Genomic DNA, 16,072 nt, shown 5'->3' with positions numbered 1-16,072 from the left:
AATAAATAAATAAATAAATAAATAAATAAATAAATAAAGCAACACTAAAATCTCAACACATTTTAAAAGTCACATTCCATGTTAGCAGGACCATATTGGGCGTGTTGTTAATTACTGTCTCTAATTACTAAGCATCATAGAAATCTGTACCAACTGGCATAGCACTCAGCCAAATAATAGTCCTGCCTCTGGGGTAAACATGAAGAGATGGGCAGGAGATGCACTGACAATATCTACACACAAAATAAATATGTAGAAAATGCAGTAATTTTATTCTTCATAACTACGTTCATATTAACTTTATGAGGCAAATGTAATCAAAGACTAACATGAAGATATGATTTTATTTACAGACATCTCTGGTTTCACTTCTTAGAATTGCTTGATTCCTAAATATCATGATTCCTTAAACTATTACCTGAATAGTAAGGAATTAAGAAAGGCAATACATACGGCTTAGTGTTTTCTCTTTTATTTCTTAAAGAACATGTTATCCATTTCCAGTTTTTTCACAGCATTTGTAACATGTAAGGTACATCCCCCACAAAGTATAATCCACATCTAACCCATCGGACAACACGAGAGCAAGACTGATAAGGAGCAGATAAAAGTGAATGTCTTCATATAAATATCCAATGATGAAATATTTCACAATATGCGTATCGGCTTTGATTTTAATCTTACTCCTAACCCATAAGTTCTGATTTTCCAGGCAATCCTAGATTTCTGTTTGATCCTAATGTGTATGCTCTTTTTTCATGGATAATATACAATAATGCCCCATATATTAAACATACATAAATATCATCTTTATATGATTTAAAATAAAAAAATATTTTAAAAGTCATGGTAGGATATAGGCTTATCTGCATTTATTGGATTAGCAAGGAGTGTTGAGTGATAAGTAAATTAAGATGATGAATTTGCAGCTTTTACTTAGTTACTTGGTGGAATTCACTAAAATCTTGAAACATTTTTGAAAGCCAAATTCTACTTTGGAAGGTGAGGAAATAGATCCTTTTCTCACTATGAAGTGTCCATTCAGATTACTCCGGCTTCACTGTTTCCTCGTACCACTGGCAGAGCGGGAGCCCACGCTTGGGGCAGAGAGGAAGGACTATATTTGTTGATGCAGGTCATCAGCCTCGTGCAAAATGGAACTGAAGGGACATCTTCACTAGACCAAAGTCACGTTCCTGACAGTCCTAGGACTGGTCATGATGAAGGAAACCTGTGGGCGACCTACCGGGCCTGGCCGCTGATGGTCATGTCCCTGGTGACAAAGAGAAGATGGATTTAATCAATGGAGATGAATGTAAAAGGCACACCTGAGCAGAAAGCTCCACTCATCAGATAAGATGAAATGTGAGGGCCCAGAGAGGAACCAAAATGTCAACACACGTCCTTCCTTTATTTCATTATTTTCAATGACCACACACTCTAGAAGTTTCTGAGTTCAGGGCCTAATGAGCAATGCAGTTCAAAGAACCCAATATTTGTTTGTATGAAGGCAAATTAATAGCAAAGATGCATTGTTCCAATTTGTTTTCTTTTTTTTTTAACTCTTCCTATGGAAATTCTAACTTCTGTATGAAAATATAAAATATTTCTAACCTTCTTTAAAACCATACTTTCCTTCTAAAGGCAAGGGACAAATTTGAACAACCCCCTGTACAGGTCACCCCACTGTCCCCCCAGGCAGCCGTGCTGCTGTCTCCTCTCAGAAATGTAGTCTTTGCCATTCTCATTGGGAAATGTGATCCCAAGCAAATCACATACTCCTCCAGAGGGGCTAATGCCTGCTGAAGAGTATTGCCATATTGCAAAACATGCAATATGTTTTCCTGCCAGTCCTGAGAGTGTCGGCTCAGATTCCAGAGCACTGCAGCTGCATTGCACACCCTAAATAATGTAACTGGGCACCATGCATTATTTAAGTTGCAATAGAATGTCAATAAGTCTTGAGGATAGAATCACTCTGGTACATGGTCTTAACTTAGTGACTCCCAGTCCTACAGGGAGAACAGGAAGCTGGTGGAGCCACCTCAGCAACATGCTTTAAGAACTGGGCTTCCACTGTGAATATGCTTGACATTTTTGCAGTTGTTGTTTGCCTTTTGTTTGCCCGGCTGGGCTGCACAAAAGCATTGCCGTTTTCTAAATTTACCAAGAGTGTATTTCTGTTTATCTCAGGAGGGTGGTGATTAGCGGGGAAGACTTGATCCACATTTCAAGTCGTTCATGCGCACACCCTTCAAAACTGACAGACTCAGGAGAGAAAGAAACAGAGTTTCCCAAAATAAACAGAAAAATGGACTGGCAGTGAGTTGAGGCCTGGAAAGAGGAGACGAGAAGGAGGGTTCTTTGTGTTAACTATTCATCAAGATGCAAAACATTTGCAAAGCCCATGAGTTTATATAAGAACAAAGGGTGCAAGAAGTTACTGTGGCTGAGTTCAAAAAGGGTGTTGCCTGGGTTCTCCTCTAGGATTTTGATGGACTCTTGTCTCACATTTAGATCTTTCATCCATTTTGAGTTTATCTTTGTGTATGGTGAAAGAGAGTGGTCTAGTTTCATTCTTCTGCATGTGGATGTCCAATTTTCCCAGCACCATCTATTGAAGAGACTGTCTTTCTTCCAATGGATAGTCTTTCCTCCTTTATCGATTATTAGTTGACCATAAACTTCAGGGTCCACCTCTGGGTTCTCTATTCTGTTCCATTGATCTATGTGTCTGTTTTTGTGCCAGTACCACACTGTCTTGATGACCACAGCTTTCTAGTACAACCTGAAATCTGGCATCGTGATGCCCCCAGATATGGTTTTCTTTTTTAAAATTCCCCTGGCTATTCGGGGTCTTTTCTGATTCCACACAAATCTTAAAATAATTTGTTCTAACTCTCTGAAGAAAGTTCACGGTATTTTGATAGGGATTGCATTAAACGTGTAAATTGCCCTGGGTAACATTGACATTTTCACAATATTAATTCTGCCAATCCATGAGCATGGAATATTTTTCCATCTCTTTGTGTCTTCCTCAATTTCATTCAGAAGTGTTCTATAGTTTTTAGCGTATAGATCCTTTACCTCTTTGGTTAGGTTTATTCCTAGGTATCTTATGCTTTTGGGTGCAATTGTAAATGGGATTGACTCCTTAATTTCTCTTTCTTCAGTCTCATTGTTAGTGTATAGAAATGCCACTGATTTCTGGGAATTGATTTTGTATCCTGCCACGCTACTGAATTGCTGTATGAGTTCTAGCAATCTTGGGGTGGAGGCCTTTGGGTTTTCTATGTAGAGTATCATGTCATCGGTGAAGAGGGAGAATTTGACTTCTTCTTTGCCAATTTGAATGCCTTTAATGTCTTTTTGTTGTCTGATTGCTGAGGCTAGGACTTCCAGTACTATGTTGAACAGCAGTGGTGAGAGTGGACATCCCTGTCTTGTTCCTGATCTTAGGGGAAAGGCTCCCAGTGCTTTCCCATTGAGAATGATATTTGCTGTGGGCTTTTTGTAGATGTTGAGGAATGTTCCCTCTATCCCTACACTCTGAAGTGTTTTGATCAGGAATGGATGCTGTATTTTGTCAAATGCTTTCTCTGCATCTAATGAGAGGATCATATGGTTCTTGGTTTTTCTCTTGCTGATACGATGAATCACATTGATTGTTTTACGAGTGTTGAACCAGCCTTGTGTCCCGGGAATAAATCCTACTTGTCATGGTGAATAATTTTCTTAATGTACTATTGGATCCTATTGGCTAGTAACTTCTTGCAAGATACATCCACGAAGGCAAAAGAAACAAAAGCAAAAATGAACTATTGGGACTTCATCAAGATAAGAAGCTTCTGCACAGCAAAGGATACAGTCAACAAAACTAAAAGACAACCTACAGAATGGGAGAAGATATTTGCAAATGACGTATCAGATAAAGGGCTAGTTTCCAAGATCTATAAAGAACTTATTAAACTCAACACCAAAGAAACAAACAATCCAATCATGAAATGGGCATAGACATGAAGAGAAATCTCACAGAGGAAGACATAGACATGGCCAACAAGCACATGAGAAAATGCTCTGCATCACTTGCCATCAGAGAAATACAAATCAAAACCACAATGAGATACCACCTCACACCAGTGAGAATGAGGAAAATTAACAAGGCAGGAAACCACAAATGTTGGAGAGGATGTGGAGAAAAGGGAATCCTCTTACACTGTTGGTGGGAATGTGAACTGGTGCAGCCACTCTGGAAAACTGTGTGGAGGTTCCTCAAAGAGTTAAACATAGACCTGCCCTACGACCCAGCAATTGCACTGTTGGGGATTTACCCCAAAGATACAGATGCAATGAAACGCCGGGACACCTGCACCCCGATGTTTATAGCAGCAATGTCCACAATAGCCACACTGTGGAAGGAGCCTCGGTGTCCATCAAAAAATGAATGGATAAAGAAGATGTGGTTTATGTATACAATGGAATATTACTCAGCCATTAGAAAGGACAAATACCCACCATTTGCTTCAACGTGGATGGAACTGGAGGGTATTATGCTGAGTGAAGTAAGTCAGTCGGAGAAGGATAAACATGATATGGTCTCATTCATTTGGGGAATATAAATAATAGTGAAAGGGAATATAAGGGAAGGGAGAGAAAATGTGTGGGAAATGTCAGAAAGGGAGACAGAACATAAAGACTCCTAACTCTGGGAAATGAACTAGGGATGGTGGAAGGGGAGGAGGGTGGGAGGTGGGGGTGAATGGGTGACGGGCACTGAGGGGGGCACTTGACAGGATGAGCACTGGGTGTTATTCTGTATGTTGGCAAATTGAACACCAATAAAAAATAAATTTATTATTATAAATAAATAAATAAATAAATAAATAAATAAATAAATAAAGGGTGTTTACCCTTCCCATTAGCTATAATTGTTAGTCAAAATTTCTAATTTTATTGATTAGTTTTGTCTTCACATGTTTTATGGGCAGTTGTGCCTGAGTTTACTGTACTTCACCAACAGAAACTCCTTTCTAGAAAATAAAGTCGGAATGATGTATCCCAACTCTAAGTCTAGCCTGGATAGGGATCATCAGTGGAGAGAAGCATCACATTTTGGTATACGTCAGTTTTGAACATCACTTTCTTGTTTTCCTTTCTGATCCTTCCTACAATTTAATACATGCTCTGGGGGCTCTACAACCTAAAATCTTGTTTTTCTTTCACGTAGAGTGAATGCAGTATGCTTTAGGACCCACCTAAACTACAGGAGGTTTAAAAAGTGTTCCCCCCCCCAAAAAAAAAAAGTGTTCCCCCATGATTGTGAAGAACTTCGATTGTCAAGAACCTCAGCATCGAGACCCTTCCGTCTGACACTCATCACAGCATCACACAGCACCTCAATTCCTCTCCATGCTTTTTGGTAAGTTGAAGTCATTCCCAGCGCATGATTGTAAGGAAAACCCCAGGACTCCGTGATGACTTGCCTTTAGGAACAGCGCTATACACGTCCATTACATTTTTATGTTGAGTCATTAAAATATCATCCTTGAAGCAGATCACCTGAAGAACATGGTTAAAACACCCATTCTTTGACCCTATCTCCTGGAAATTCTGATCAAGAAAGGCTGGAAGAGACTCAGGACTTGGCATTTTAACAAACACCCAAAGAGCTTCTGGTATACTGCTCCACTGAGATTTACCAAGGGAGCAGCAAGGTACCAAGATGCAGGAACTTACAGGTGCTGGATGAACCTCCTTCCTCAGCAAGAATTTCTTAGGATCCAGGATACTGGGCACATCCTTCCTTTCTGCCAGTTGATGGTAGGAACAAGGACTGCCCCCATCTCTCAACCTCTAGTGAAAAGTCCCATGTTCAAGGGAGATCCTAATAGGGGAGTGGGCTTAGAGGTGGGGATGAGCAAGGGGGAGAGCTCCAGGCAGACAGCAGGTACCTTTTCCTGTGTTTACAGCCCAGAGTTACCAACACACCTGACTCATGTCAGCCTGTCCCTGAGCAGAGCCCTCCCCCCTCCAAAGCTTTCTCAGGGCTGTCAGTACTGAAAGCATCTGGACATAATAAGAGATATGAAAAAGAGGATTCTCAAGACATCTCAGGCTGATCTTCTCCAAGGCCAGTGGGTCTCTGGCGTTCTGGACCTCAATCAGAAGGATATTGATTATGGAAGCTGGTACAGCAACAAATGGGGTTTGTAGCACATCCTAAGTATTAAAATTCCAGCTTCCTGTCTTAGTAACTGTTGGGTGTAGGATGTAATTAAAATCATGGCTGGTGCTGCATGTTGAGGATGCAATGCATGGAGGCTCACCACAACCTGGAGATCAGACATGGGACTCTGGGTGGAGCTGAAAGTTGTGATCTTGAAGGTGAAGATGTGAATGACCCTGACACAATGACTGCTCCTCAGAGCACTTCACTGGTCCCTAAGCCAGATATACACTCAAGGCTCAGGGCTGGCCCCTCCTCTACTTGCAAGGGATCCGCATGATTCCAATAAGGGCACAGCACCCTCCACCCCTGAAAAGAGTCCAGTACAACCCCTACCCAGTGTACTTAACATGAGTATTATGAATGCTCTGGGACACTAGCAAATCATAACCATGGGTGGTTTGCAGATACAACTTGCAGATAGGCAAGTTGGTTGGTGGCAATGTCCCACTGTCCCTTCCAGCAGCCACCCATTTCCATCTTGCTATAAGGTAGCTAATTGCCCTTAGACCCAGCCACCTAGACAACTACCTCGTGTTGTCTTAAAACTCAGATGCACTCAGGCTGCTCCCCAAGTCCACTGAGCCAGGTGGTCCACAGGTAGGACCAAAAAATCTGGTCATCCTAAAGGCCACATTAACAATTCCTATATGCAGCCCTTAGCCTTTCAGGCTTCCCCTTCTTTGGTTGGTGTTTGAACAGGATACCCTTGAAAACCAAAGTGCCCAAGACTGCAAAGTATTAAAGTGGCAATCTGACATGGAATTATTCACTTTTATTCAATGACTCAAAACACAATATTTTTACAAAGCATACTAATTTATACCAGTGTAATAATATAGCTTGTCATGACCAGATTGTGATTATCCACATGGGGACCATCTCTACTGTACATACATTCCTTGTATCTCCTTGCTTGTGACACCAGAATGCGAGACATGGAAGACATTCTGCACTTCAACAAATAACTTTTAATTTTTTTTTTAATTTATTTATGATAGTCACAGAGAGAGAGAGAGAGAGAGAGGCAGAGACACAGGCAGAGGGAGAAGCAGGCTCCATGCACCGGGAGCCCGACGTGGGATTCGATCCCGGGTCTCCAGGATCGCGCCCTGGGCCAAAGGCAGGCGCCAAACCGCTGCGCCACCCAGGGATCCCAACAAATAACTTTTAATGAGCACCTGGGAATGCTGTGCTGGACTGCATGTGGTCCATGGCCACCCATTAGTTAAGATCTGAAAATGCTGAGCGAAAATAAGACCAGCGGGTTGAGCAGACGAGAAAGCCAGCATGAAGAGAAAACAAGAGCATGTACTCAACAGTAGCTGTGCTGTCGGCAAAGCCAAGATCACCCCACTGTGAGATCTATTAATACAAAATGGGAGCCTTGGCTGCTGATGTGTACGCCATGCCTCCATGGATAAGATGTGCATCTGCCCCCACCAGCTCCATGGTGATGGGGAATGGGAAAAGCCTTTGCTGCAGGCTGACTCCCAGCTGGAAATCTCTCAGCTGGAGCTAAGGATTTTTCAGGACCCGAGGCTAGTACAGATTTTCTGCACAATTGTGTAGTCTGGAGTTAACAGTCCTAAACTCCCAACAAGCCAGCTTTTTGGGCAGGAGTCCCAGAGGAGCCCCTGGGAATGGAAACACCCCATAACAGCATGGGTGGCTCTGTCATGGGCCAGAGTCATACTGAGGCCTGTGGGGAGGAGGCCCAGATGAAAGAAAGATGAAGAGGGTCTGAGAAGCTCCCAGCTGCCTCTCCCGGGCTGTTAACTGTCAAAGCTCACTACAGAATGGAGAAAGGCTAGGAGACAAGAAAGCACAGGTTCAAGTATTCCTGCCCCAAGTCCTAACAAGCTCTGAGGAAGGTCCTCCTCCACCTGTACATCAAGAACATGGCCCCATGGACCAGGCAGGGCTGCAGGGCTGGCATTGAGAAGTTCTAAAAGGGACTTTTGTGCCACAGGTCACCTTGACCTGCTTCTATAAGAAGTGGCTTGGCCACTTGGCAGCTCTCAAGTGGCCAGTTGCCCACATGCAGGCCTGTATCCTCCAAGGCCAGACCACTCCCTCTGCCATCTGTCTTGCTCCCTCCGTTCACTACATGCTCATGGAAAGCGTAGACCACATCTTGAGTCCGGATTGTCTGGCAACCTGCAGACAGGGCCTAAGCCCATACCTGAGAGGCACTCTTTGGTTAATGATCGGAGATGGAACTCTTCAAAACTGTGCTTGCACTAAAGCTCTCACACTCTAAGTAGAAGAATACAGCTGATTAAATAGCTCTCTGCCAGTTTCTAGCCCAGGCAAAAGCAGCTCCTCTTCCTTACATTCTGTTTGGTTTCATAGGGACCCTAATGCTCTGGGCTGAGATGCACCTTCCCCTAGAAGCCTGACAGACACTTCAAGAAACACAGGTGACCATCCCCCAGGGCCCAGCACCTTCAGGCCACTGTTCTTTTTCCACCAATAGATTATTTAGTTGGTTACATATTTAAGTAGCAAAGACTTCTTAAGTTTCTCTCCCTGCATATTTTCAAAACATTCAAGCCTAAGAAGCATCTACTCCTAGCTCCAAAACATCATTCTCCATTCCTGTATCCAAATGCATCTAGAGTTCCCCTTTGTCTTCATTTCTACTTCAGTGGGGGGATCATTTGACATAATATTTTCTGACTCCCTCCCTGCCTACCTCATGCCCCCGATTCCAGACATAAGCATTTTGGCTTGTCTGGTGGAAAGACAGGTGACAGTAAAAGGTAACTATAGAAAAGTCGCAGAAATAAGGGCTGGAGGAAATTTGTTCTTGGGTGACCATGCTTTGTTCTGGGTGAAAAGAACTCTTCCATCAGCCCACAGCTCCCACTCAGGTCCAGTTGTGGAGGTTTGACAGGAAACATCCTTCACAGCCTGGTGATTACTCCCTTTTGCCAGTCACACCTTACTCAAGAGATGGCCCCTTGAAAGAGAACCTGTTATACCTCCCTAGCTATCTCTCCCTGGGCCAGATTGAATGCATCAGAAGATTTATGTGCCAAAGAGAGCAGCCGTGATGGAAAGAAATTTACCTCTCCATTTTCCTGACACCCAGCCTAAGGACATAGCCTGAATTTGTACCAGGAACCCAACAATTTGTCACTTATGCCAATGTTCTCTTGTGCCATAGACCCCTCATATGTCTTACTATCTGGCTACCACTTGTTTTCCACTAATGGCATCAGTTAGATCCCCCGATACATGGCTGAGCATCAATCAAAGCTCGCCTCCCCAACAAAGGCCTGGGAGGCACACATCACTGACAAGATATATGGATTAAGCTCAATCCCAACCATGGGGAGTAATATTATGGCCTGGAGCTGCCCAGCAACCCAAGTCAATATCTGCCCCCAAGAAAGAATGATGGGTCTGTGAAGACACTCCCCACAGCAGCACCTCAGACTAATAGGGACTCATAGGCAGAACACAGCCAAGACCACAGATCTCACGTCCTGTCAGGAACCCAATCTGCAAGTGAGCCTTTTCCAAGAGCTAAAGAGGAGGATATCCATAAACATCGGGACAGCATCACAGAGTCATATCAAAGTGCTTCTCATTAGAAGGTACCATTGTGGAGGTCAGAAAATACATATTTTGCCTAATACAATGGTGGATATAAAGAATCACATTTTCTGTGTATGCACTGCAGTTCACTCATCTGTGGCAACCAACACTGCTTTGTGTCACAAAAGTAACATACCGTGTCCTCATAGGTCCCGGGTGATTGTGTTCTTCATGTTCTTTGGAAGGATGGAACCCACCAGAGTTTGCCTAACAACCAAAAATATCTACAACTAGTGTTCCTTAGCTGGAACTCCAGACTTCACATCTAACTGCCCACTCAGCATCTCTATGTGGGCGTGTAAGAGATACCCCAAGATCTACAAGCTCTCACCTACACTTCTGTGCAAGAGGCACTACATGTCCTCCATGCTAGCAGGTTGACCAGTGAGCAAAGGCCTCATTCTTCCAACCTGAACATAAAGCAAGTACTATTTTATAATCACCTACCAACAGGCAAGGATTTTTAAATGGCTAAAAATAAAAATCTCCAAATAGGGAAAATAGTCTCAATCACCTGATGTGGTTGCCTGTTTCTGTGTTGTTCCAGAGCACTGGATTCGGAGGACTCTGGCGAGAGAGAAGCAAGCTCTGCAAGAGAAGAATGATTTTAGAGTGTGAGTGACAAAACCCAAATAACATCCAAGCAATTCTGATTTATAAAGAAACACATTGGCTCTTAGGTAGTAGCCCTAGCATAAAGTAATCCTTAACCACAGACAGACTTGTTTTTAGCATTCCCTTGAGGTCATATACTTTTCAAATCTTAACTTTCTAATGAAATAAAAATATGCCAAACTCACAGTCAAGTCCTTCCTTGACTCATTAGCCTCATCCAGAGACAAGGTGAATCCGTAGCTTTAATAAATAAAGGGAAAATAAATACAGAACACAAGAGGATAAAAAAGACAAAGAGGTTTGGTTTGGGCCATGATTCTGGTCAAGCTACTTGATTAATTGCTCGAAACACTAATAAATAAACATTTGCCCATAGGATATTTTGTAAGCTGTGGTCAGAATGTGAAAGGACATGGTCATGCTTTGTGGAAGCTGAAGTGAGCCATTTGGAATGGACATGGGAGGTGCCCATGGTGAAGGGGGAGAGATGACCATGGAGGGCAGCCCCAATCTTAGTAAGAACAATTTGAGGGAGAGCCTCTCAGCAAGAACTAACTAACCAAACACCTTTCCATGGAATTTGTTTTGCCAGGCAACTTGTAAGGGCCGGGTCTCCCTCTCCTACCCATGTGTACTCCCTTCCTCTCTCATCTGCCTTCCGGAAGGATCTTAGATCAAATCCTACCCCTGCCGCTTGCTGGTGGCCAAGCCATCCAAGATGCCCCCACGAGGACTGTGTCCTCGAAAGGGAAGATGTTCAGGTGCTACAAAGACTTTTCAAAGTCGGGTTTCCTTTTTTGATTCTCCCACACCCTCTAGAGCTCAGTAGGAACAGATTTCTCCTTGAGTTTCAGTTTTATTTGACATTTGGGGCAAGTGACCCTCAATGTATTAAAATGCCTCCTCACATGCTTTACTAAAGATAGAAGGCTTTTACAAAAGAGAAAGCATGAAAAAAAAAGAAACCAGAAAATTTATTTTAAAAGCCTTTAAATTTTCATCCCACTTTACTTTAAACTTTGGACAAATGGGTGGGTTTTTTTTACTGTTTCTCTGCTCCTAGAATACTTCTAGTCCTGAAATTTTTCCTTCTTCTGAAAGTTACTCAAAAAATAATGACCCACAAGGGCTGAGTCCCCTGCATGGTGCTGCCAGCCCCTCTTGCACATGCCCAGGTCTTCTGACTGCCCCACATGCCCACTCACTTGCTGTCCTCGGTTCATCTGGGCTATAGGCACTGTTTTCACTCCCACTTTTTAAGTTTATCTCAGAAGTTTCTTTGTTTGTCTTCATACTTGCAGAGTTCCTGGAATTAGACCATTTTAAAAAGCCAAATGTTAATCAGCAGTGGACGTTCAGTTCACACTGCTCCACCCAGAGCATTCGTGCCTGCTGAACTTACCACAGCATCAGGAAAGACACTCAGAGCCACCAGCAGACTGTGTGATTGATCTGTCTCTCATGCTCCCATTGAGGTGGGGAGAGATGGAACTTCATCATGATAGCCCCATGGACTCCATTCCCCAGTCGATAATCAATCCTCAGAAGCCAGTGACCAAATTAAACAGGGTTGGCAAACTAAGACCTACATGGCAAATACACCACCTATTTTTATAAATAAAGTTTTATTGGAACACAGCCACACCCGTCTGCTTCCATATTATGTATAGCTATCAACAGAACTGAGTCATTGTGATAGAGAGTACGTGGCTTGCAAAAGCAAAATATTTACTATCTGGCCCTTTATAGAAAATGTGTGCCAATCTCTGAAATACAATAAAAATGTGTGCAACACCCCAGGGGAAGAAAACTTGACAATGGATATCCAAAGATTTAATAATATTCATGCATGACCACTAAGAACTTATTATAGGGAAATAACCAAAGGTATGTGCAAAGATTTACTTGAAAGAATGTTCATTCATACTATTGATAACAGCAAATACTGCAAATGGCCTAGTGCCTCACCACTGAGGACTAGTGAAATACATGACAATACATCTTCAAAATGAAATTCCATGCCACCTGTAAGAATTATTACAGGTGAGAGCTCTCATGCACTGCTGGTGAAAGTATAAACTAACACACCCACTTCAGAAAACTGTATGGCAATGCTGTCTGCCCTACCTACTCTGACTCTACTACCCAGATCTCACTGGTAGATATAAACCCAACCTACTACAAACAGGAAGGAGTACTTATGAACTTGTCTCCAAAGATCCATATCAAATTGCTTAGTGCCAGAGAATTCATAATGACCCCCAAAACTATCCAAAATGCCCATGTAAGGGAAAAATAAGTTGCATATATACCCAGAGTGTGGTATTATATGATAAACCATCTACATCTTCATTGAACAATATGGACCAATCTCACAGTGTGACACTTAAGAAAACCAAAATGAATGAGTATATATGATATGATTCCATTTATATAAAGTTTGTATTAATCTAAAATCTAATCTCTGGGGATGTGGGGAGAGACAGAGGTCAGAAGACATAACCTTTGGGATGCCTGGGTGATCAGTCACTTAAGCATCCGACTCCTGATTTGGGCTCAGGGTTGTGAGATCCTGAGTTTGGCTCTGTGTTGGGCATGGAGCCTGCTTAAGAGTCTCTCTCTCCCTCTTTCTCTGCCCCTCCCTGGTCCCTCTCTCTCAATCTCCCTCTAAAAAAATTTTTTAAATAACAATAATAAAAAAAACTTTAAAAAGACATGACCCTAAGGAAGGGGCAGACAGGATTTGAGAGGCATGAGGAGATTGGGGTGCTAGGAATGTTCTAGTTCTGCATGTCCCCACTCAAGGTCCATATGCTTTGTGAAAAGCAATCAAGCTATACACCTATGATTTGTGTACTTCTCTGGATTTACATTATACTTCAATAAGGTATTTTTATTACGCTAATGAAACAAATATTTTGTTTCATTAAAAGAAATTTATTTATTATAGAAATTTGTTAACAGAAATAATCTTCAGAATAGTGCCAAATGAGAAAGCAAGCTGTGAAATAACATTTACTATGATCCAAATTTCACAAAATCCATGTGTGTGTATCTATGTGACACAAAATGCATATGTGTGTATCTATGTAAATGCATATGTGTGTGAGCAGACACATACTTTGATAATAATACCTGCTTCTAAACAATAGAATTAGGGGGAGATTTCAAAATCATTTCTATTTTTCTTAAAGATTTATCCATTTATTTTTAGGGGAGGTGGGATAGAGGGAGAGAGAGTAACAAGCAAACTCCTCACAGAGCACAGAGCCCAATCTGAGGCTTACTCAAGACCCTAAGATCACAACTTGAGCAGAAATCAAGAGTTGGGCACAATTGACTGTACCACCCAGAGGTCCCTCAAAATCATTTCCTAAAAGCATATTTTTAATTTTTTTCTATAATAAACATGCATTGATTCTATAGGAAGACATATGCATGTCATTTTACTGCAGAAGGAACCTGCGAGCAGCTGGAGTTTGCACAGCCAGCACAGTGCAGGGAAAGCAGATAGGGTACAGGGGTCCCAGTGAGTCACCCTGTCTTTCCTTCCCAGGCCTAATGTATGTTCGGCACCCAGCGGATACTAGCTATTGTCATCGCTACTGTCATTTTATTGCTGCTCTTGTCATTATTCCTCTTATTCTCTACTTGACTCCAAATAGCTGTTGACCACTGTACTATGTTTTGAAATCATCTAAGATCCTAGAAAATAGAAATAAAAGATGTTGTGAAGTCAATAATGGTGAATAGAAGAATCCAAGCTGCCCTCCTTCTGATGACAGCAATCAAGAGAAATGCCAGAACAATTACTGGAGTCCATTTGCCTTCCTCTCCTCTTGCCCTAAGTCAGGCCCCAAAGGAGGTGTAGTTTCAGACTGCTGCTTCATGGTGTCCTCAGAGAGACCACAGCCACCTCTCCCAACACCACATTATCACCATTGAGCGATTGGGGTCAAAGGGAAAATAGCCAGTGTCTGTTACACAATGATGACACACATCTTCATTCACCACGTGTAGCCAAAGGGTATTTTAAAATCACAGCATTTCAAAAACTATAATTGTCTAATAAAATACTGAAAATTAGATATGGTTTTGTTATAACACCTCCAGCAAAGTCACTGCTATCTAAAAATCCCTCCTTTTAGTGCATTTATACTTGTGTAAATATTGCAGACATTTCAGCTGGTTATTGTATTATTGTAGGTCCTTGACATAGTAGCTACCTTAAAATTGCTTGCAGCTACTTCTGGACAGCTGTGGGAATGGCAAGGATTTTTCTGTCCCCTCCCCCATTAGTGGTACAAGCAGTAAACGCTACCTAATTTGTCTGCCTGGTCAGCTTTCATGTGCCGGCAGCCATCCAGCTGGCTTCCTCACTGCTCTCCACTGCCCCAGAAATTCCAGCAGGACCTCCGCCTGGTTCTTTATTATTCTTAAAATGGTCCTCAAGTCCCCTAGATGGACTCAAAACAGGAGGGACAACAGTCACGGTGCATACTGTCCTCTTGTGGAAAGAGTTGCAAATGCCAGACACCAAGCAGAAAATCTATTTTCCTAAGTGAGCCAGGGCAAGTCAAATGTAGGCAGGAGCTCCATCCCCTATTTTATTTTACAATTAATTTTACCATATGAGTTTGCATTTGGCATACGTGTTTTTCGGAGCTGTCCATTTTCAGTACTTAATTTTGATTAACACAATTCTGAAACCCCACAGTTGTGTGTGTTAATGGTGGTAGGGTTGGTGTTGCTTGGTTGTTTTTCAGTTTTTTGGTTTTGTTTTCAGAAAATTGATGTGATTTCAAACTTACCTTATTTGACTTTGATAACTAGATTCTGAAAAAAAGGGGGGAAGGGGAACAAAATCACATTAGCAAAATGAGGATAATTATTCTGAAAATAAAATCTAATCAATTTTATAGACCCCCTCATTTTAAATACATTGCTGAGTATTTGTGACCGTTCAGTATTATTAAATTCCCCCATACTGAATTACCAAATGACTTTCAAGCATAAGGAAAGTAGAATTCACTATTAACTATCATATCATTACTATACCTGAAGTATAGCAGGTACCTAATAAGTATTTAATGAGTATTGAATTTGACTAGCGAGATACAAAGACTCCATTCACCAGGAGGAGGCATTCTGCATTCCCAGTCCCTACTGCCATTCACTCAGTATTCACTGTGTGCCAGCACAGTGCAAAATATTATTTCATTTAATCATTACAACCACCCAAGAGGTAGGTGTTAGTGTCATCATATTTTTAACAAACTAGACACTATTATATTTTATTACTATACTTTAACAAATAAGGAATTACATCGCTTAAGCACTGCATTTCCTTAATTCTAAGATACCTTTTCAATCAACATGTAGCGATGGTATCAATGCAGAGTTGCATTCACCCCCAGAAGCTGTCATTAAAGTACTAATGTTTTTAATCAGTGGATTCTTAGACTAAAAGGAACTTAGAACCTGAAATAGTAACAGAGCCACAAACCAGTCTCCAATCATCTGTCTCAAAAGAACACTTTGCAACTCTGCTGTCCTGTCAAGGCCTTCTATTCATCCAGCTTTACTGAGATCTAAAAGGTTTTCACCTTCCTTATCTTTAGATAA

General features: G+C 41.8%; 1 protein-coding gene across 7 annotated transcripts in view; it reads right to left on the bottom strand.

Moving 5' to 3' along the window:
* Positions 1-456: 456 nt before the first annotated feature.
* The window catches only part of IGSF5 (immunoglobulin superfamily member 5), a 43,941-nt gene continuing 28,325 nt past the window's right edge, over positions 457-16,072 (bottom strand). For all 7 annotated transcript variants that reach the window (XM_072807033.1, XM_072807030.1, XM_072807031.1 and 4 more), the window contains 4 exons: positions 15,259-15,283; positions 11,653-11,753; positions 10,347-10,420; positions 457-1,273 (listed from right to left, as the gene is read on the bottom strand). In XM_072807033.1, coding sequence (XP_072663134.1) covers positions 1,178-1,273; positions 10,347-10,420; positions 11,653-11,753; positions 15,259-15,283 — 296 coding nt within the window. In that variant the 3' untranslated portion in view covers positions 457-1,177. The remainder of the gene's footprint in view (positions 1,274-10,346; positions 10,421-11,652; positions 11,754-15,258; positions 15,284-16,072) is intronic.

This window comes from Canis lupus, chromosome 30 (assembly GCF_048164855.1).
Source record: "Canis lupus baileyi chromosome 30, mCanLup2.hap1, whole genome shotgun sequence".
NCBI lineage: Eukaryota > Metazoa > Chordata > Mammalia > Carnivora > Canidae > Canis > Canis lupus.
This window is presented reverse-complemented; position numbering and strand designations above follow the sequence as displayed.